Source organism: Monomorium pharaonis, chromosome 7 (assembly GCF_013373865.1).
Source record: "Monomorium pharaonis isolate MP-MQ-018 chromosome 7, ASM1337386v2, whole genome shotgun sequence".
NCBI lineage: Eukaryota > Metazoa > Arthropoda > Insecta > Hymenoptera > Formicidae > Monomorium > Monomorium pharaonis.
This window is the reverse complement of record NC_050473.1, coordinates 10826859-10849831: the sequence shown is the minus strand read 5'-3', so window position 1 is coordinate 10849831 and position 22973 is coordinate 10826859. Positions and strand designations below refer to the sequence as shown.

The 22973-nt window shown below is 39.5% G+C and overlaps 1 protein-coding gene across 2 annotated transcripts; it reads left to right on the top strand.

Moving 5' to 3' along the window:
* Positions 1–32: 32 nt before the first annotated feature.
* On the top strand, positions 33–8307 carry LOC105837426 (collagen alpha-1(I) chain). Of its 2 annotated transcripts, XM_036290009.1 has the most exons (4): positions 33–483; positions 1395–1456; positions 4686–4720; positions 5711–8307. In XM_036290009.1, exons 2-4 carry the CDS (start codon positions 1432–1434, stop codon positions 7976–7978), a joined length of 2328 nt encoding a protein of 775 aa, XP_036145902.1. In that variant the 5' UTR covers positions 33–483; positions 1395–1431; the 3' UTR covers positions 7979–8307. The 2 variants fall into 2 exon arrangements, with proteins under 2 accessions (XP_036145902.1, XP_028050913.2); XM_028195112.2 differs by having other exon boundaries at positions 33–1456.
* Positions 8308–22973: the final 14666 nt, after the last annotated feature.

The following is a 22973-nucleotide window of genomic DNA, read 5'->3' as shown; positions in this document are numbered from 1 at the left end:
TATTATTATAACATGTGTATAAAAGTATTTAGAATTGTTTATTAAGAAAAACATCACATACATTTTTTAGGTTTGTATTTTTTTGTTTAAACAAACGAGTATTAGCACAGAAATTGCCCGAATAAGCCGTATTATAATTGCAACATAAGTTATAGGAGATCAGTGCGGAAGCGATGTCCTCATCGCACCTATGATTTTTAAGAGTACAAAAGTACGTCCCGCGCGAAAGGATCCATCCCATCGCCATCCGCGGTTTCGCGGTGCTTCCCCACCTTGCATCCCGAGGAACAGAGGAAAAAAGGGGGCTGCTCGATCCGGAGGAGGTCGAAGGATGAGCGCGGGAGCTCATCCCTGGTGGGGGCGTATCAGCACTCGGGGTGCTACCCAAGGATATATATGCCGATGAAGTTACTTCCACCATCAGTCACTGTCTTGACTTACCTCAGCACTGCGGTGTGTTTTATATACGTACGGATCGGTTGGGTGAGTCTACACGACACCACTTCATCCCCCTAATGGCACCCACGATCGCGCTTTTGTCCGCCGCTCGACTTTGCGAGTTCTCCCGTCTGCCGCACGAATCGGATCCCTTTTTTTTTTTCGGTTACGACCCGAGTGTTCAACCCCGAGAACCGAGTTCGTTATTACATTTTTCCTGTCTAATGCATCTGTGCGCGCATATCCCAACGTGGCACCGATAACACGCACGAATGACCCGACGAAGGTCCCGAGTTTTCCGTGCGCAATACTCGGGGATCGAACGAAGAACGAACGCAGTGTATTAAAGCAAAAGACGGTCAGTGATTTCCATTCGAGCGTTTCTCGGCATTCCATTTTTTTGTAAATATGTTCAACATTAAGCCCTTGTATACAAAAATGGGCGACGTAAGTTATAATAGTAAGAGCAAGCGTGCATGCTCAACCAAGTAATTTACAACATAAGGAACATAAAAAAAATATCAAAATTCTTTCCTTTTAGCATTGCAAACCACACGCTATCACATTAAATATCTGTATGTATTTATAATTTCAATAAAGTATTCATATTTTACAAAAAAAGATTTTATGAAGAAATATTCATTAATTTTAATGTTTAAAGCCTTTATTATTTATCGTTTAAGCTTCCGATTTAATATTCGCATAAAAATCAATCAATGTAATGTAAGTGTGCAAAGGTTTTATTATATTTCATTATCATTATATTTTAACAACAAATAATAAAAAATTTTAGATAAAATTTAATTGTGGCCAGAATATATTTTTAAAATTATTGCCAATTATAATAATTTTGATGCTTTAATGTTCATTTTTTGAAACATCCCTAAACACTAACTACGTACCTATAACTACTAACATATAAAACAGATGAATCGATGATTGCATTATCTTTTCAGACTCGCCCACTCCTTGAGGGTGCTTGCGCCAGCAAACATGCGGCTACGCTTGCTCTGTATCGGTAAGACAAAAGTGATATCGATTCAAAGATATTGGATTCATCGCATGGCTTCATCTCGTGCAATCATCTAATGTGGTAATCGGGTTGTTACGTTAACATACCAACAAGTAAGCACACGGGAAGAGCTAATAAAAAGCGACGCAAGAAACCGCGCGGCAATATTCGTCGGTTTTTCTCTGGAGAAAACAGAAAGATTAGCAGAGATTGCAGTGTCGTGGACAGAGAAAAGAAAGTTCGCAATTTGTGACGTGTCTCAAATATAACCTTCGTCTCGATAATCGAAGAAGATGAAAAGTCTCCAAGCAATTGTTAAGCAATTCCTACGCCAACTTTACCTTCCGTTCATCGAATTATCGTACCGTATAAGTTCACATACGCGTAATGACGCGCCACGCAATCGGTATGGCATTCTTTGACAATCTCGCCTCTTGTTCATGTGCCGACTGCAAATCACGGCTAAAAAATATATAAAAAGCTATACTTGATCATATATAGTGGCAAACAAAATGCAATATAAATTTCCTAATAAATATGTCCTAATTTCATATATTTAATAATAAAAAAGTTTGTTTTCGACAGTTTGCATAAATTAAAAATAATATATAACTTGTATTAAATTTTTTACTACATGTATGATTTTTTTTAAATTATAAAAACAAATTTTAATGACAAGTTGTAATGATTATAATTGCAGTACCAAACAATAAAACAAATCGCGCGAGAAAATTGTTACTAATTAAGTATGAGAGCAGTATGTGTTTTAAAAATATTTTATGCCTCGAAATAATTATTGAATAGTACTTCATCGAATTAAAGTTCTCATAATAAGCAAATATTCTACAATATTATGGTCTAAATGAGTTTTAAATTTCGATGGAACCTTCACGCAAAGTCTACGATATTTTTTCGTAACATCCTCTAATTAAAACGAATTAAAGATAAGCCAGCGCGCCGTAGGCTAGTATTGTTCCAACGCACTTACGTATTACGGGGTCACCCTTTACGCTTACGATCACCCGCACTTAAAATAAAGGTCAAGTGTATGCAGCGTACCGTGTTAGCGCAACTTCTATCGCTTTGCTTCTTCCGAATCTTAAAAACGAGCACGGTTCAAGATCGTAAATCTATGAAAAAGGCGAGTAAAGCTTGGAAAGCCAAAGGAAAAACAAAGAATAATTCAGGAGCAAGCCGAACTTTTCTAATTTTAAAGTCAAATTATAAAGTATAAATTATCGCAGTTTTCTTATATTCGAATTATAGCAACTCGTAAAAACTAATATGAGCATGTGTGTATGTATAAAGACAATTAAAGTGGAGATTTTAACGTACTGTTATAACTGATAATACTGATACGAAGTAAACGCGACTTTTTATGATGCCACTTAAGAAAAATTTATAGCCTAAAAAATAAAAAAAAAAATAGCGAAAACGTGTTTCCGCCACGGCTTCCCCTTGGGCAAGTTACGTCAATACTCTGACGATCGTGCAATGCTAGTGTAACCACGTAACGGTCAAAGATCCTCTCAAACGATGCATCGAGTACCGTGCTCGGATTATCTTCGTAGATCACGCGAGGTTCGGCCGCATCTTGATCTCCGCCCCATTGTTTCGAGGTAACCAAAACCGAGGCTATCAACCGACAACAGGAAGATGTACGAATAATGGTACTGCGATATTGTTGCCTAAAATGGCCTTTTGCTCAAATTATGCGTAGTGTGGAAATAAATAACGAACGGAGAATGAAGCAAAAAGATCGTTTATGAAATTACTTGTAATGTGCATTTAAATATGAAAAGATTCTCATATGTTTACGACAATCGTAACTGTTTAAATAATGCTTTTAATCGTGTTATAATTCAATTATATAACTCATTGAAACCGGAAATCACTGGAGAGAAAGCGTCGCCATTATTTTTTTGCATAATTGATTTTAAAATAAAATTTTATTTGTAGAAATTTAATATAAGATTTATGAATTACTATATCTTAAAAATTTGACAATTTCAAACTGTCTTTTATTACAATTGGCATTACTTTTGTCGACGTAAGATCATTAATTCAACTTTATGATAAGTAATAAAAAAATACAAAGCTAATATTTAAAATTAAATCTCAATTAATAAATTATTAGGTGGAAACTAAAATCACATTCAGCACGGTAAAAAATGATTTTCTATGTTAGATTATTTTAGATCGCTGTGACAAACGAACTTATTTAAATCGCAAAGGTCATGCCAATCATATCTGCTAAGTTATACCCATTAGTCTATGTCAAAGTAAAGTTACCACTAAATTTTAATTTATCAATGTCAATGCCTAAGGGTTCGAATCATTTGATAATTATAGATATTCATCGAGAACTGTATTCATTACGATACAAAAAAAGCTAATTAAAATTTTCATAATTAATTTTTCTATTCGTATAATAACGTTCACCATCTTCAATAACCGTGCACTCGGCGATATTTTAATAAATTGTGCTTCATAATATGCAAACGAGAGAAAAACTGGAAAAAAAAAACTTAAAAAATAAAACGTGCTTAAAGCTTTTTCTTTCTAAGAACGTCACTCTGAAAAGCTAGAAAGAGATCACTATCTGGATCTTCTCGCATGCCCAAGAACCAGAGTTCTGTATCTGCCTAACAAGTAGCTTGCGTGATCCGCGGACCGGCATGACGGTGTCATTGCGAAAACGCGCACGGGAGTCTCTCTTCACAATCTCGCGAAACACCACACGCACTCCTGCAGCTCATCCGTGCTGCTGTTCGCTTCCCCCCCCCCTCTCTCTCTCTCTTTTCTCTCTCTCTCTCTCTCCCCTTTCTTTTACGTTTATCCTCCTTTATTTTTCTTTTTGGTGCGATTTACGTACGACCAAGCGTGCGAAGAACTCATAGCTTCTCTTCTGCCTACGCTCTAAGCGCACTCGACAATGCTCCTTAATTAATTAGACGGGAAGTTATGTCAGAGATTTTTCAAGACACATTTCTCTTCTGTGAGACTCGCACGCAATCTCTCGTCATCGTAAACGAATTGCGCCGGTTACTAGAGGCGGCATCGGCGACATACACCCGTTAACACTCGTAACATAATTGATGTCATAATAAAAATCCTTTTCGTGATGGATTTGTAATGAGTTCATTGTAACAACTGCGTCATAAAGATAAAGATAAAGAAAGCGCAATTTGTCAAGGTACTTAACCCAAAATAATACTATTTGTATATGTTTCAGTTTTGCTGGCTGTCACTCGTACAGCTCTATCACAGGTACGTAACTTCCTCTCTTAAGCATAGGTTATCGCATTAAAAAAGAATAATATATCTTTAATGTAACTCGCAATTTTGTAATTAATTTATTTAATTTATTTGATTTAAGCTATTTTCACTTTCAATCAGAAAAGCGATATATCAAAGTCGGTATAAATCAGCGCGATGCAGTCATTTCAATTTTTCACGATCAACACATCTTTACTCCTTCTTTCCCACCTTATGAAACATCATTTTTGGTTGCGCAAGTTTAAGCACTCTCATATTAATCGGTCGTGACTGTAACTGTTGTAACTTCACAACGATCACAATGATCGAGGATACGAGAAGACGCTCCTTCAGATTTTTCTATAAGCACGATTTCATCTAACGATGTCGGAATCCATAAATCTGATATAATTAATCGTTCAAGGGTATTACGAACTCAATAGATGCTAAAGTAATATCATATATAGTAAACGTATTTAAAACAAATCATACATTGTATAATTGTTTTTGCATCATTAATAGATTAAATTTTATTTTTAATATATTTCAATTAAGTATTATTTGACTTTACACTAAAAAAAAATTTACTAAATTGAAATGAATATTTTTTCAAATAGCAGAAGTTTTGTAAAAAATAAATAATATTTATTTCAAATAAGATAATATTTTCTTAATTTAGAAAATATATTATACATTTTGTATAAATTTAGAAAATGTATTATACATTTTCAAAATTATAAATAATATCTTATTTAAAATAAATATTATTTATTGTTTACAAAACTTCTACATAGTACTATTTGAAAAAATATTTATTTCAATTTAATAATTTTTTTTTTTAGTGTAATATTAAATATTTTGATAATAAGATTATGAGCTAATTTACTAAGAAAAAAGAAAATAGATTATACTATATTGTTATTCTACATGTGCTTTTTGCCAAAAGTTACGTTTTAATTATATTTCGATTTAATAGACATTCTCTATACATTATAATTACAGGCTGATGAGGGATATAATTACCCTAGGCCAACAAACCAGCTTATACCAGGTACTTCAGGTGGAGAACCCGGTACAAGACCAGGAGGATTTCCAAGTTCCCCCGGAGGATATCCTGGTGGTCCAGGTGCACCTGGAGGCCCAGTAGGACCAGGAGCTCCTGGTGGACAACCTGGAAGACCAAATGGTTATCCATCAGGACCATCAGGTTTTCCAGGACGTCCAGGAGGTACTCAACCAGGAGGACAGCAGCCTAGTTTTCCATCAGGTCAAGGACCTTCCGGTGGATATCCTAGCGGACGACCATCAATTCCGTTTCCGAGCGGTGAACCAACAGGAAGACCAGGAACAGGTCCCGGTACACCAGGTGGACGACCAGAGGGGTTTCCAACAGGACCAAGCGGTGAATATCCTAGTGGAAGACCTGGGCAAGCACCAGGAGGGTTTCCAAGTGGACAAAGACCTTCTGGATACCCGAGTGGTGGGCCCGGACAAGAAAAACCAGAAGGTCCTGGTTATCCCAATGGTCGGCCAGGAGGACAAGGGCCAAATGGAGGATATCCCGGCGGACAAGCTCCTGGAGGTTATCCTGGTGAAGTACAGAAGCCTAGTGGCCCGGGAAGTGGATATCCTATTGGAAGGCCAGGAACTGGCTATCCTGGAGGTACTCAAAGACCTGGTGGTGGTCCAGGTCCTCAAGGACCAGGCGGTTATCCAGGACCAGATCAGCAAGGACCAGGTAAACCATCTACTGGTTTTCCTAGTACTAGACCAGGAGGGCAAAGACCAGGAGGGTACCCAAGTGGTCCAGGACCGCAAGGACCAGAAGGATATCCAAGCGGGCCAGGTAGTTATCCAAGTGGCCCAAGCTCACAAGGACCAGGAGGAATTCCAGGTAGACCAGGAACGCCAGGACCAGGAGGATTTCCAGGTGGCCCAGGAACGCAAGGACCAGGAGGATTCCCAAGTGGTCCAAGCCCGCAAGGACCGGGCGGTTTCCCAGGTACTGGCCATCCGGTAAGTCCTGGCGGACCCGGAGGACATGGAGAATACACTCCTGAAGATGATGGCTCATATGACGAAGGTGACTATTCAGCTATTCCTGGCGAGCCTGGTCGCGACTATCCTATATACAGTGAAATTCCGGAGACCAGTTTTCGCTGCGATGCCCAACAATTTCCTGGTTATTATGCCGACGTAGAAGCCCAGTGCCAAGTTTTTCACATATGTGCCAACAATAAGACTTACGATTTCCTTTGTCCGAACGGAACAATTTTCCATCAACAATTTTTCGTTTGTGTATGGTGGAATCAATTCGACTGTAACTCTGCGCCAAGCCTTTATAATTTAAATGAAAATCTTTATGACTATACCATAATGGGAACACAAGGTCAAAGACCTTCAGGACCTGTGGGACCTTCCGGACCTAGTACTTATCCAGGAGGTCCAGGTACGCCTAGTGGACCAAGTGGTCCAGGAGGTTCGCAACGTCCTGGTGGTCCAGGTTATCCAGGAGAGCTTCAAGCCCCGAGTGGTTATCCAGGAGGACCTCAAGGTCCATCGGGACCAAGCGGTTATCCAGGAGGACCTCAAGGTCCGTCAGGACCAAGTGGTTATCCCGGAGGACCTCAAGGGCCATCAGGACCTCAAGGTCCGTCAGGACCGAGCGGTTATCCAGGGAGACCCTCAGGTCCTTCAGGACCAAGTGGTCCTCAAGGTCCAACAAACGGTTTTCCTGGACGACCATCCGGTCCAGGACCACAAAATCCATCTGGTCGACCAGGACCCGGATATTTAGGTCCGTCAGCTGGTCCGTCCGGACCTAGTACTTATCCAGGAGGCCCAGGCGCTCCTAGTGGTCCAAGTTATCCAGGAGGTCCGCAACGCCCTGGTGGTCCAGGACCTCAAGGACCAAGCGGGCCAGGATATCCTGGACGACCTTCTGGACCTTCTGGACCATCGACAAGACCTCAAGGACCTAGTGGTCCGAGTTACCCGGGATCAGGTGGACCATCTCCAGGATATCCAGGACAACCGCAAGGACCAACTGGTCCGCAGGGTCCAAGCGGCTTCCCGAGTGCACCCGGTGGTCGTCCACAAGGTCCTAGTGGTCCAGGCGGATATCCTAGCGGTAGACCAAGCGGTCCATCGTTTCCAAGTGGTCCTTCTGGACCAGGAGGTATCCCTGGAAAACCCGAGACGGGTTCGCCATTCCAGCCGCAAGGCCCTGCGAAGCCGGATCGTGAGTACTTGCCGCCGCGGATTGGATAAACATGAAGATAAACTTTCAGTCGGCATCTAACAATAATTCCCATCATTGTTAGTGCCAAATGACACTGGAGTGTAAATACGAGCCTCTATTCTTGCGTAATCTAAGTGATATCGATTATTCGTATTGCATTTATTTTTACGTATAGAAAATTCGATTATTATGCTTTACCGTTTTCTATCCTTTACTCATCCTTTCTGCAAGGTTTCCACGCATGTAATTGATATCGTCGCTTACATGTGCTTCCAATTAACTTACTAATAAAATATATATTTATAAAATATATATACATGCAAAATATATAAAACATATTTTGAGATTATCATTAATACATTATAAAATATATGTATTTTTCAACATTTTATTAGTAAATATAAAAATATAGTTTTCCTAAATTATAAAAATTCAAGTATTAAGTTTTTGTTATTTAATGTTTTTGCTGCACAGCTAATAATAAAATAAAGTAAACAAAAAGCGACACAAAAAAATGCAATAATTTTATTACATTAAAAATAATTAAATTATAATTCATTTTTATATCTATTTGCCATCCATTGTCATATTAAAAGTAATTAATAATTAGAAAGATAGAACGTAGATCTCCAAAAAATGTTTCCCATGTTAAATCGCATGAAGAAAAAATCAATGGAAACCTTATAATGAAATTATGAGTGAATAATATTAAGTCCTGTGTATGCTGATTGTATTCTCATCATCGTCTAATCAAATCTTACTGATTAAATATCTTTAATGTTATTAAATTTGTTATTAAATAAATGTTAGATTCTAATTCATATTTTACATCCTTACATAGAAGTAAAAATATGGCTATTATTAACAATAATATTATTATCAATATAATATTTATTATATAAAATTGCAATCAATCTGACCTATTCATATATTTCCAAGCCAGCCGAAGACGTTGATGGAATACATGCAGCTTGTAAGTATTAAAACGCGACATATTTATTTATTCAGCTTTAATAAAAATATGAATACTTATGATCGTACTATTAAAGAGATGAATCGGACATGCGGATGTCATCGGCACTTAGATATTTATACAGTTAGCAATAAGAATTTTGTCAATTAAATGTAATCAATTACGTGAAAACGTTACGAGGTGCACGGTTTTATATTTTAAGGCAATTCTGCCTTATGAAGTGTCATATAATAACACTTTTAACACAATTAATTATTATATTTATCAAATAAAATATAATTGATTGTAAAACGTACGGAACTTAATTCTTAACCACTTATGCGACATATTTCATTATAGTATAATTTGAACTGCAAGTTTATATTACTAGGGTTGCAGTAGCAAATACATTATAAGTAAATTATAATACGTCAAACTGCGACAAAAGTATATCTTTACAATAATATCTTAAACAACTTCAGATATCATGTCTTTAAAAAGTAGAAATAGCACAATTTTTATTTCGATAAAATAGTACCTAATTGTCACGCGATCAAAAAAAAAAGAAAAAGAAGCAATGAGAGTCCGATTTCTTTCGAAGAGCGTATCATTGTCATATATAGTTAAGCAACGCATGACATAATTATATATACCTATATTTTTATAACAATGGTTTGAGACTCCTACGTGGGATGCCATTATGTATATTTTATGCGCGAAATAAAGGAAACACCTTTGCAAGAATTATGTTGTCTCTATTCACTATAGGTCCCGCGGGTTACTGAAACCCGCGCGAGACGAGTAACACACACGCGCGTTACTAAATATTGCCTTTCCCTTTCCCCTCATTACTATAATTAGTCATTTCAAATTACGTTCGCGTCGGGGGAGATTACATAAATTCGCATATACGCGGGCTACGTGCGATCATCGTTTCGCGATTTATAGTTGCGTGGATTTCGTAACGTCTTCTCTTGTCTTCTGCGAGATGCGCGGAGAAGTCGGGCCGAGTCAAGTTGAGTCGAGTCGAGTCTAGTAGTCATTCGACGGGCAAATGATTTTGCGGATTCCCATGGCAGTGACGTTACATTAGATAAACGAGTTGCGAGAGATCTGCTGCGGTTCGTTCACGCGTCTTAAATTGTCTGACAGAGCTAACTGGGTCGTACGAAATACCTCATCCTGCTATTCACATCGTTCTCATCTCGGATTGTTTCAGCGACGCACCGTCATTCCGCCGAGAGAAAGAGAAAAAGAGAGAGAGAGAGAGAGAGAGAGAGAGAGAGGAAGGGAAAGGAGAAAAGAGAAATAGAAGAGGGAAAAACGCCACTTAATCATAGCACGCAGGATATCAGGGAGGATGGAAATAGACGTGCGTAAATCACGGGATATGCGTCGGGATCGTGTATATCTGCAGCAACAGAGCACAATTTCAGCCAGTTAGTATTGTAGTATCGCGCGGATAATCAGACAGACGCTGTTGCGCGTTTGTAACGAAAGGAGTTGTACGCAAAAGCCAATTAAACTTTGGTCTGGAAAACGGCTCGCTTCGGGCAAGATAACAAAGGTCAATGGCTAATTAACAACGCGCACAAATTAGGAACATAATTTGTGTGCGCTGCTGCATACGTAAACGCATGTTGCATACATTAATCGGTTCGCATAAATGGCTTGATAACGAAAACTGGACGTAAAAAATCTCTCGCGCTGCGGTTGATACATCGCAGATTTTTCCCTCAGTTACACGATAAATTGCACTACCATCGTTTATGTTAAAAGATTTTTAAAAATAATTGAAAAATTGAATGTGGACGCAAAAATTGAATAAAAGACTCATTTCCATTAAAACTTAGTACTAATGAAGAAATATAATTTTTAGTAATTATTATTGTCAAGAATTTTACAATTTTTAAAAGTAAATTTTATAATTGTGTATCTTTCGTAAAATTCTACTCCTTTTCCGTAAAATGTCAAGAATATTTCCCGATGACAGAACCGGTGCCGGTGTAAGTAAGCCGAAGATAAATCATCTTCTTTCCGGGGCATTAAAATAATCAAACATCTACAAAATAAAAGCGCGATGCAAATTGAAAATGTATAACGTAATGCATTATAAGCCACATTTCATGAATGCATAATGGATGAGCCCACGACGAAACGCGAGGTTTCCGTTTCGTCAGCGCGCCACGAAGGTCCCGTGGAATATATGTTATCCGCGGATGGTCTCGCTTGCACTTATTTGGTGCAACAGCAAGGCGATGGTCGTGTGAAAAATGTAGGAATTAATGGTAAGGCGCCGCGCGCGCGCAGCCTGGAAATTACTCTGGTCTGTTACACAAGCCAACCTTGGATGGCACGCGGACCATCTTGCTCGAAAAGTAGACCATCGAAGCGGTGATAGTGACGGATCACCTGTTAACAGATCTGACTTGCAGCTCGACCTTTTCGCAGATGGTACCGATTCCGACGTAGACACACGGCGCCGGCTATTTTTGTTGCGAGAAAGTAGAAACAGACACCCGCCGTGTGTCTCTGTACCTTCGTTTCTCTCTCGACCGGCATTACCGTATGTGTAGTTAATTGGCGTGCGTAATTGAGCTTTACCTGTGCATAATGGGGATAACTAACGAATCAGTCAAGCGAAGAAAATCCTATTCAAAGATGATTATATCACGTAGGGTACAGCGAGATTTTACACGCAATTTACGTGACGTTTTTACGACGTAGTACAATCTGTTACTTTGTAAAGACGTTCCATAATATAAGTTAATTAAAACTCAGCAAACTGAAACAAGGTAAAATGAAGCGGGAACAGAGTCTACGTAGAGAATGGCAATTTAAAACGGAATCATCGTTGCTTAAAAGATAACTACGGATAAACGTATATGAATTGTGAAACAGAAATTAAAATAATCTTTCTCAGTCAAGAATTATTTCAAAGCTTCATGTGTTAAAACAATTTTTGAGGTTGCTATGAGTACTTTACTTGAAAGGATGAAAAATATTGGATTCTAACCACACCCTGAAACGCTCGTCAATGATAAACTCAGCTTTTAAGACTTGGTATCTGCTGCATAACAGTCACACTCGAATTTTTTTTTTATATTGGCCACCTCGTGACGCGCACGTGAATCTTAGCATCGGGGTATCGCGCGATGGGCACGCCGACGGAGATGCAGCGATGACGAAATTTGTCAGCTCTTCAACTACCGACTGCATTATTGCATCTCCCCGTGATACGATACGGACGATGAAACCCGCCGTCACGGAAAATAGGACGAAAAACGGCGGGCAGCAGATGGCGTAGCCAATATCGCAAGGCGATTTATGCAATTTCTGTAGATTGTAAATTGCAAATGACCGCGTGTTGCGGGATCCTCGGTCGAGGTACGTTTCCCTTTGGAAATTTTACGAATCGTGGGCCGAACAACGTTCGCCTTATGGTCGCTACGAGAATCGACACACACATACCCCCCTCCCCCCTCTCTCTCTCTTTGAGCTTTAAGATTTATGCGGTGAATAAAAGTGCACACTGCAAAATATACCGCTGTTGCAAAATATCGTGTAAGACTATAAACTGTCCAGTCATCGTGCGTAACAATAAGCACGCTTTATGTATAGATTCTTTAAGAAATGCGAGCGTCAAGTGAAACGTATCCTATTTTTGAAAAAGCATGTAATGAAGCCTCTTTTTCGCGATGCTGATTGGTTCTCTCGCTGCGCTTTTACTTCGTAGTTTTACTGCGAGAATAACTGTCATTGCGATTGCATTTTGAGCTGTCAAATTTGTATAGATGGTTATTGTTGTAATATATTTTTTAAAGTAAAAAATAAAAAGTCAAATAGCGCGCGCGTCTGTAGTGTCTAGTTCTAAAAAAAAAGAATTATTTTCATTATACGTAATTCACAGAAAAAGTCTGTCGGCGACAAAATTTCGTCGCTGGTGCGAATGATCGCTGCAGGCATGCATAGAAACACGGCGTGTATACGATCACAATACAAGTACAAAGCAAACTCGCCGATAGCCACAGTCAAAGCATTTACGATGACGGGTGGGAACGTTATGATGGAGCACGATCGGAAAGGCAAACGGGTTTCAATCGGTGCGTGCAACTCCAAACGTCGTGCAACCGGTTCGTGGGGGTCGGTCATTGCAGCCGTCCATTGTCAGGGTCGTTCGCGGCTGCACGCCGTTTCGACGCATTGTTGAAGCAGGTAATTTAACTTCCGCGTGCAACCCGACGGCGCCGTGACAGCCGTGCGACGCGACGTTTATCGGTGAATTCGATCCGCACGGAGAACCGGTCGATTTGAATCGTGGAGAGAAGTCGGAAGACAATTCCGTTCGGATGAATAATAACGGATTGAGCAAACGTTACTTATATCTTTCGGCGTCGGTTAGCCACTCGCCGTGCGGCCCGAATCGGCTTGATTCACACTTTAATGGCGTTTCCCAACGGGTCGCGACCTCGGGGCGCGAACGAGAGATTCGATACAGAAATGAGAAAAAAAAACTGTAGCATCTACGAGCACGTTTTGATTATAAGCGACAGCTAATGAATGAGAAGATAAAAAGATATAAATCGCGAAATTGCTGATTTCGAGACTGCTGATTTATATCTATTTGATTAATAAGAGATTCGCGTTACCTAACTTTTAATCACAATTACATATTTACGGAAACAAATGTATCTTTAAATTTTTATTCTTGAGTAAATTTCTTAGAGAATACTCCTAGAATTGAAATGTCCGGAAAGAAAATTCTCGATTCAAAGAGCGTTCCGCTCCGATGACCCGACTGCGGATTTCGCGATGAATTCGAACTGAAGCTTGACTTAATGCTCATGTAAATTACTTATTGCCGTGATCGAACTATGACCCTGTATATCATCCACGAATCTTCCTCGACTGTGGCTTTGTTGGCCCACGGTAAACGCGGCTGTACTGATTGCGGAGCATTCGGCGTAATCTCCCCCCCGCCCCCCGATCTCCCCCTCGCCGTCGTAATGAGGCGCGCTCGCGATAATAAATGCACCGGGCGATCATCCGGGCGCCTGCCACCTACCAAACCAGGAACCTAAAAGGAGGCATCCATGCGATTAGACGGTGATATTACGACAGAGCGCTTTCTCCGTTACATTAGATCAGAGCGCCGATGACAGAGGAAAGCGCGGCGGCGGATGTGCAAACACAGAAACGGCCATCGCATGATCCGATCTTTGCGAAACTGGGACGAATCGTTCGATCGATGTATCAACCTTACGAACGTGACTAAAGTTCTTACGTGAGACTCTCTAGCCGCAGAAGTCATCGTTCACACTGGCGGCGAGAGAGAGAGAGAGAGAGAGAGAGAGAGGGAGGGAGAGAGGGAGGAAAAAAAAGCGCCGACAGGTACTTAGCATACGAAGGAAATTTGCGGGAGTCGACGACTCCCGGCGGCGAGATAGTCGCGAGACTGAGAGGATATTGTTCAGCCGTTAACGTCTAGCGTATGGAGTATACGATATGTGGCAAGAGAATCGATACCGATGGCACAAACCGGCGACGACGTCCACGTAACTCAGAACTTAACAAAGGGAGAAGAACGAAGAGGTACACGCTTGTGCGGAACTCGCTTCCCATTCTCTCTCTGAAACGCCCTTCTTATCAAGACGGACCGTTATTGATCTCGGTTCTATGCAACCCAGAAAACGGGACACTTTAACGTAAATTGCAGATTCAGCGATTTTAAGTGCGCCGGTCTCTTCCAATACTTCAAGTAGAACAGATATGGAAAGACGGATAGACGTACCGTCCTCAATCGTATTCTTAACATCCTCTATAAAAATTATTGTTTCTTCATCCACGGATCGAGTCTCTTATTAAAAGACTATTCAAGTATTTTTACTTGGACCACTCTGTTCCATCGAAGCCTCTGCAATCGTAAGACGGATATTCAAAGGTTAATGATAGATGCTTCCTCACTTGCAAAATGCGCAAGACTAATCGATGCAAACGCTCGTTCTTACTCTTAATAATAGTAATTTATTAGGTATGATCGACGAATATAGTCGATTTTTTTTTCTTAGCAAATACTCGATAGGATGTTTAATTAATTGTTGATGTTTAATTATGCAGTTAACTAATGTTGAAATCAAAATCTCTTGGCAAAAATTTACGTCTTGAAATCATTGACATTTTGGATTCCGATTAGGCCTAAGAAGAGTTCAATTTTATGCTTGATATAAAAAAATATTTCACGCTTTCAGCTATTGCCTTGTCTCAGACAAAAAAATTCTTCGAATTAATTAATATATTGCTCTTTGCAATTAAGATATAACTTAATTCTTATATTTTGTTTAAAACTAAAGAATTCGTATAATTTGAAAGACATCTACAAAGGAATTCCTTATCCTTTGCAGACAATATTCAAAGAAATTCAAAGAATAATGTGTTCCAGCCCAGATCTCCAGTAAAATGCAATAAACTTCATCCGACCTAAAAAAGATGAATGTTTGGAATAAAGCCATTACTTTTCATACGCCGGAGTTATTAACTTTGGCCGTACATTAAAGATAATTAAAAGAGCCGCGGTATGTCGAGAGCTGTGCAGGAAATTAAAAAAAAAAATTTTCTTAGTGTATCCAATATGTAAATGACATCGATCATTGATGATACTCGAACATGGAAGATATCTCATCGGCACGTATGAGAAGTGTGGGCTAATGGTCTTTTAATGACTATCATACCGCGTTTGCACAATTGCTTATTATCTGATCTGTTACACGGACCATTCATACGCGATCAAACGCGAAAAATTCAGTGGAGCGCGAGCAAATCGTTCCGTTGGTAGTTAAATCGCGACCATCGATCCGTGGGGCTCGTTTTCATCAAATTCGCGCTCGGCGTGCGGTCATTACGAGACAGCAAACGAACGGATTGCGTCATGTCGCGCAATGAGCTTTCGGTACACCGGTGTTTAAAGCGTTAGAACCAGCGAATCAGTGATTACCATTAGATTGTTTAGAGGTACGCAATCAGGACAAAAGCAATGACGTACGTTTAGAAATGTTCAATTAAAAGCTATGCTTTCCAATAAAATGCACATTTAAAATGGGATAGCGTGAAAATGAATTTGCTACATTATTACGAAACTAAGCAACGTAAGTTGTTCGTGGTTATGAAATACATATATATATCTCAAGAATGCTTCGTTTAACATGTCAAACACAATTTGCTGGTGATAAATAAACGTGAACGAATAAGGTTTTCACATTAAGATTCATTCCGTACGTTTCTTCATTTTCTGAATCTATCTTCGTGTTCTACAAATTACGATATAATTACAACCGGTGAAATGCAAGATTCTGAGAGGGTGTTAATTGAGGGCGATATGTGTGCTGATCGTCGTGGTTTACTTGGATATTATAAAGATCACGGGCTCATTATGAATATCTACACGCACACGTACGTCGAGGTACGCGATAAATCACTATTATTAAGAGTAAGAGGGAGCGTTTGTATCGATTAGTCTTGCGGGTTTTGTTGCGGCCAGGGAAACAATCTTCATTAATCTTTGAATATTAGCCTTATGATTAAAGAGTGTGCTTAATGAAAAAATACTAATCACATCCAAAACCATCATTCCGAATAAAAAAGATTAATACATAAACTTGGGTACTGATTTCAAGAAAATTGATTAAATTTAGAATTAATAAATTTTCATGTCTCGTTTAAAGAGAGATAGTGTAACATATACCCTTTTAAACGAGCAAATAAATTTTGAGAAATTAAAAATTGGTACATCTTTACGATTACTTCTTTTTTTTTAATTTTATAACTGTAATTGTTAAAACTGTGACTGTAATTATTAAGATTAGTTTTCAATATTGTAAAATGTGTGCCTTTAAGTAAAAATATTAAGAGATAAAAATCAGAAAAGAGAAAAAATATAAAGTATAATTGAAGTATAAGTACTTGTATTCTTTTCGCCTCTCTACAAATCTTATCAATTATAAACTCAATTTATTTTCACAAATTGGATATCAATCAGTGAATACCGCACACTGCCGGTATTTGTAGAACGAGAATGTGGAACAATAAAAGAAGAATTGCACAAAGCAATCTCGATCGATTTCTTCGTAAAAACTATTTCTCTTTCAGCAAACATAAAACATTGCGTAAATCGTATAAGCGTATAATCACGTGTCGTGCCGTTGATCATTAAGGGACAAGAGGATCATAAAAGACGCTCGATACTCGCAGCACGTAAAATAAATTCCCGTATCACACGAATCGTTCTTAATAGTATACTTGTCTTACGGACGGCGATATACGACGATAGAAGATATATGCGATATGTGAGGATTCAGCAGCGATCAATCGTATAACCGGCACGCTCGCGGATACGGTAATAATGCACCGATGCAATATCGCTCCTCTCCGTACAGTGCAAACATATGATTTCACTTTTCCCCGGATTACGACAACGGGAATTATCGATTACCGTGGCGCTGCGAATATGACATTCGGAATCTATAATACAGAAATGTGATTTAATGAGAGAAATTCCGATTGCCCCGCGATTGCACACTGCGATGATATAACTCTGCTCATCGGGCATTAGCTGATGACCATTTCTCGCTTCTCACTCTAATCGCCCGCGACTTTTTGTCGTTTGTGTATCACGGTACGATCATCTCCTGATATGTAAGCTGGAACGATAAAAATGCGTTCTACAGGAAAAAAATTCGCCACGCTCTTTTTCTCAGAGAGGGTAATGAATAATCGCTATTAAGCTTGATTAATAGACACACCGCGCTCACAAACGTACATCCCGGAACAAATGGTACCAGAAGCGGCGTAAATCGCGAGTGTCGTGTACGTCATCATATAATTAACCGATGATCTTAAAGCATACGATTGCGTGTGCGCTTCGGCGGACTCGTTGAATCTGGTATTATAGTTATCTTTCTGCAAATCTGATTCTAAGTCTGCCCTAAAGAGGAGTTAGAAAGTGCGCATTGTCCCTCCAGATTTCCTAAGGATTATCTGCGGCTTCGATCAAAATTAAATTTTAAATATCAATAAATAAAAATAAGCAAACACAATGCTTAGCGTATGTTACAATAAATTGAATTGAACCTTCATACCCAAGTTTCAAGTACCCGTTAAGTCTGAAAAGTATAAAATTAAAAAAAAAATGAAAGTAAAACGTTGGTCCCCCATTTGCATTTTTCGCGCGAATTGAATTTGTCAGATGACCTTATTTCGCAGTAATGAACAAAAATGAAATTTACCGCCCAAGCAAGCAAAGTTGTAAATACATCGCGAAACTTGTTATCTGCATCTTCGCGAGCTACCGCGCGCGAGGATAAATAATTACACCGCCGAAGAATCTTCGATCGAGCACTCTCGCCGTCATTCTCCTCCGACACCCTCGATGACGGGCCCGCGGCTTAGACGTGACACGCGCGATTGCACTCGCCCGGGCGCGAAGCCGCCGCCGCTCAACAAAGACGCTTATCCGATATTATTATCGGATAATCTGATCGCGGACTCATCCTCTCCTCACCGCGGAGCGGAGTTGACATACTTTCCATTAAAGTGGTACGCGCCCGGTGTGCGGTCGCGGTACTTCTCCTGGCCGTCGTGGTGGCAAAACGGCGGATTCAGCGGAGGCGAGACCGAGAGTTAACGAGCGCGATCTACGGCGGAATGCAGAGGAATTGGGGAGAAAGTCGCGCGCGCGGTGCTTCACCGGCCGTAATAGGCCTCCGTAGTATATTCCTAGAGATGTGTGTGCGCCGAGATGCGCCGAGATGCGGCACGTTGTTCGTTCGAGCCGAACGTTGCAACCTCGGCGCTGCACAGCCTTCGCCTGATGCCTCGCACCTCCTCTCCTGACGTCTTCAGCAGACATCGGGATGATCGATGGGGGCAACGTCGGGATCGCCGCGCGTAGTTGTTCGCATAAATTATGACGCGGCCGGGATAATGCCGGAGGAAGGATTCTTCCCTCTCCCCCCTCCCCCCCCCCGCGCTTTTTTTTCTAAGTCACATTCAAGAGAAAGGGACGCGATGTTTATCCTTCCATGCGCGCGTCGGAAGCCTCTTCTGATTTCATTTACTGAAACGAAGCCAGCTGCGACTTGATTTATCTCCCTCGGTGCAGATAGGGAGACTTTTAATCTGATTATTAAGGCGAGAGGAACGCTTTGATTGCTTATCTCTCTTTCTCTCGGTGGAATAATGGACCCCTGTCATTTATTATAGTTTTATTAAATTAAGATCACCACATTGATCCAATTACTTCCAGGCAATTGTTGGTTTTATGAATCGCGGCTCTTGTGCCCCCGTGGGAGTTTCACAGGAAATCGTGCGTTTCTAATTATTTTATTTTATTTTTTCTTTGCAATTATAAATAAAACCTCACTCTCGTTATATCGCAATGTTATTATTACTGCGTTGGCTTTCTCTATTTGGCTTATATTGAGCAAACCGAGCGCTCTCAGAACGTTTCTCTCATGTGTTAGAGGACGTGAATGCCCAGCCTTGGGTTACCCGAGATAGGGTGGGCCCGAGACAAGGAGTATATTCGGCGCTAAACGTACGTGGTACGGACCTCCTCCTCTCCGTAATGTGAAATACACCTCGTTCGGATTTTGCGGTGGTATAATCAAGAAGGAGGCCGGGAGAATGCGCTAACGCGCGGAACGGGCTCTCATTTTACCTCTCTCGATACGCAAAGTAGACGGAATCGTCCGTGGCATCCGCATTCGACGAGAGTGATCGAGAAGGATCACGGGTTAATTGCCGCCTTGCGCCGTTACCTAATCCGCGTGACCTCTAGCATCATTCCCCTCTTTTTTTTTTCTCCGAGATTGCTCGAGATTCGACGAGTTAGATGCACCATGTCATCAGCTAAAAAGAGGCAGCGATCCGAGCCGGTATGCAAGTACTGCGGCGCGGTGAAAGCGTTTCGGTAATTCGTTCGTTGGAGAAATGGCACGTGGTCCATTGCAAAGTATATATCATTTAGGACCGGTTGTTCCACCTTCGGATAAAGTGTGTGGTAATATATCTAATGGATAAATGTCTACGTCTACACGCAGACATGTAATGGATCCGTTAAATAATTTACCGCACAGTTTATTCAGATAGAACAATCGACCCTTAGGCGTGTAATTGAACTCCCGGATTATCGTTATTAATATTCCGATATTATATGTTATTCGTTTCGATTACGCAAATACGCATTGAGATTAAATTTATCCTAATTTGATAATTTTATCAAGTCATTGTAAAAGTAATTTTTTTAATAATATAGTGTGTGCGTGTGTATGTAACAACTTGCAATAATATACGAAGTGGCTTACAGAAAAATGCAAAAAAATCCCTTAATTACATATTTTCTGAAAAGCAAATAATTTGATACCAATGTTAATATGGATTTACAGAAGAAAAACTATTATAGCGCTATTTGTCTGTGGCCATTTTTCAATCGGTTTAAAAGTGAATACGTCCCAGTAAAATACTAGTTAAAACCGATAACTTCTTCGTGATCGACAGGAATGTAAATCATAATCTTTCTATCTAAAAATTATACTATCCTTAACTGTAATAGCCGGTTAGCAGGCTCTAACCTTTTGGTTCACTTAACACGCGATGATTGGGATAAACACGACGAGAATGTTAAATGAAAAATTAGTCGAGCTTTGGTATCTTTAGGGCAATACACGCATACAGACTGTGTCCACGGTATAAAGATCAACTCGAGAAATCTTTGGGGGGAAAAAAAATTATTTTAAAGATAAAGAAGAAAATAACTTGAAACGCCTAGTCTTTCTTTTCTTCATAAACGGATTTCTTAGTATCGCTAACCGCTTAGTATTGTTTTTCTTATTCTCTTTGGAACGCGCGGTAAATAGCATCGTAATTGTCGGCATGTTTTCTCACATGGTTATCATAGTAAGTACGTGCGTTTATACGAGTTACATTGGTGGGTATTTAACGTTCGCGCGCGCGATCGAGTCAACGATCCATATTTAAACAATGATCCACACGCTACTTGACGTTACGAGCGGCCGATAAGCGCCCGTAAAACTAAAAAGCCTTAATTGAGCTCTGGCAATTGGCCAACAAGCCGTAATCCAACACCGCGTACTCTGCAGAGTATATCGTGGCCGATTGCATCAACCGCGACCTTTTACCGCCTCACCAGTAGAGCGCGAAGATAATTGTACAGACGGGAGATCCACGTTCGGAATCGGACCGGCCTCAATCCCAGATGTCCCGTTTGGACTGTACAATGAGAATTATCGTCCGAATATCGAAAAAATCTACCGGAACTTATTCAAATAATTATTTAAGTCCCTGTCGGCAAAAACTGAGGCATTTCTCAAAAAGCAAATTTGAGAAATAAGTAAAATTTGTAAAATTGGTTTGTTTCTTTCCTCTAAACAATATAAGATCTTTAGATCTTTTTGTATCTTCCATATCGATAGCTTTCTGATCGTGACACCGATTCAAAAGGTACAGCAATGTTAAATAAAAATAAAAAAATAATTTCCATTAGAGAATTTAATGCTTAAGAAAAAAAAATGCCGAATAATAAAATTATATTCCTTAAAATTAATAATAAAGGGATTGTAGGAAAGAAAAAAATTGAACATTTCAAATAAAAGCGTGCATTTTTCTTACGCAGCGAAATGCTTGCGCAAGCTTTAACTGTTCGGAAAAGGACTAGGTCAGCGTATAATATAGACACGAGTCAACACCATTCCACGGGAAATAGATAATCCTGACCTTCTCCAATCCCACAAGTAGATTTCCAAATTTGTCGCACGACAAACTCAGATTATATATCGATCCAGTTCTGCTCATTTTATATGGAGTTTTTTCCTCCCCGTAAGTTTTTTGCCGCAAGGTAAATAGCTTGTGATTTAGCGACGTCAGATTGAGATTCGCGTACGTTGGCACGAGCACCTTATCGTCCATTATTATAAAATTACAGCTATACCGATAGTAACTATTATTACTTGATACTTGGATCTTATATAGCATCTGAATGCATGTCCTTTGCAGCGTCATTTAATTTAAGTGCATTTGCAACTATCTGAGCGATCTGCCCCCGATAGATTTTTAAAGATAATCTTGACAGGTTATAGTTATAGGTAAATAAATGTCTTGTTAAAGCAATATATCGTAATGCATCAACTTAAAAAAAGGAAGGGAAAAAATATTTTTAAAAAAGTAAAGTGCTGTAAATGTGCGAATAAGGTAGTTTCTAAGACATCTGGTACAATCTTACAGCGTGTTAAACACGAGTCAATACGATGTTCGCCTAAGCATAATTATTAGGTAGTTTCATTTACATTTGCGGAAAAAGCAAGATGTTGAAGAAGTAACGATCTTCTTCCTGCCTCTTGTAACTCTTCATTCGGATACCGATCTCCGGACATTAATTTGAATATGTTGCGTCGAGGCGGCGAATTGATCTCGGTCTTGCTGAAGGCGGATGTCCATTCGCATTGTAGCGAAGGCAAAAGTTGCGCCACGAGGTATCTGAATCCGAAAGACTCCATGCCTGAAAAGTTGGCCAACTTAGATATAGTTTCTTTCATATTGATTTACATTTGTAGTTATCATCAAGAAATTGTTCTTTAAATTATCAAACTAAATACCCAACAAAATTTATTAGTCAAAGATCTGAAATTTTCAAATAATTACTTTCATGACAAAAACTAATTTAAAAATTGACAATTGCAAATATTTGTTTAAAAAATATTGGTGTACCGTTTGTAGAAAAAAATTTGAATATTTATTTTATCCGAATAAAAATATTTGCAAAGCTATTTTTTCCCAGTTATCTATATTTCCGTCATATTTTTTTCCTAAAAGCTTCGTTATTTATCGCTTTTGGCAACAACCGTGGGGGTGATCGAGAGATCAACCGTAACGGGAAAAAGTACCGTCCTTGTAGAATAGTTTTATACTGTTCCACGTTACAGAAGATTCTGCTTACAACACTTACGACGTTCTTCTGCGGTAAGCGTACGTCCTTAGAAATATTAATCAGCCATTTGTGCAAT

Bases quoted from the DNA above. Each gene is read 5' to 3' on its own strand.
- LOC105837426 (XM_036290009.1), top strand. From the start codon at position 1,432: ATGCGGCTACGCTTGCTCTGTATCG. The intron at 1,457-4,685 runs GTAAGACAAAAG...TATATGTTTCAG, and splicing joins GCTACGCTTGCTCTGTATCG to TTTTGCTGGCTGTCACTCGT. The intron at 4,721-5,710 runs GTACGTAACTTC...TTATAATTACAG, and splicing joins CTCGTACAGCTCTATCACAG to GCTGATGAGGGATATAATTA.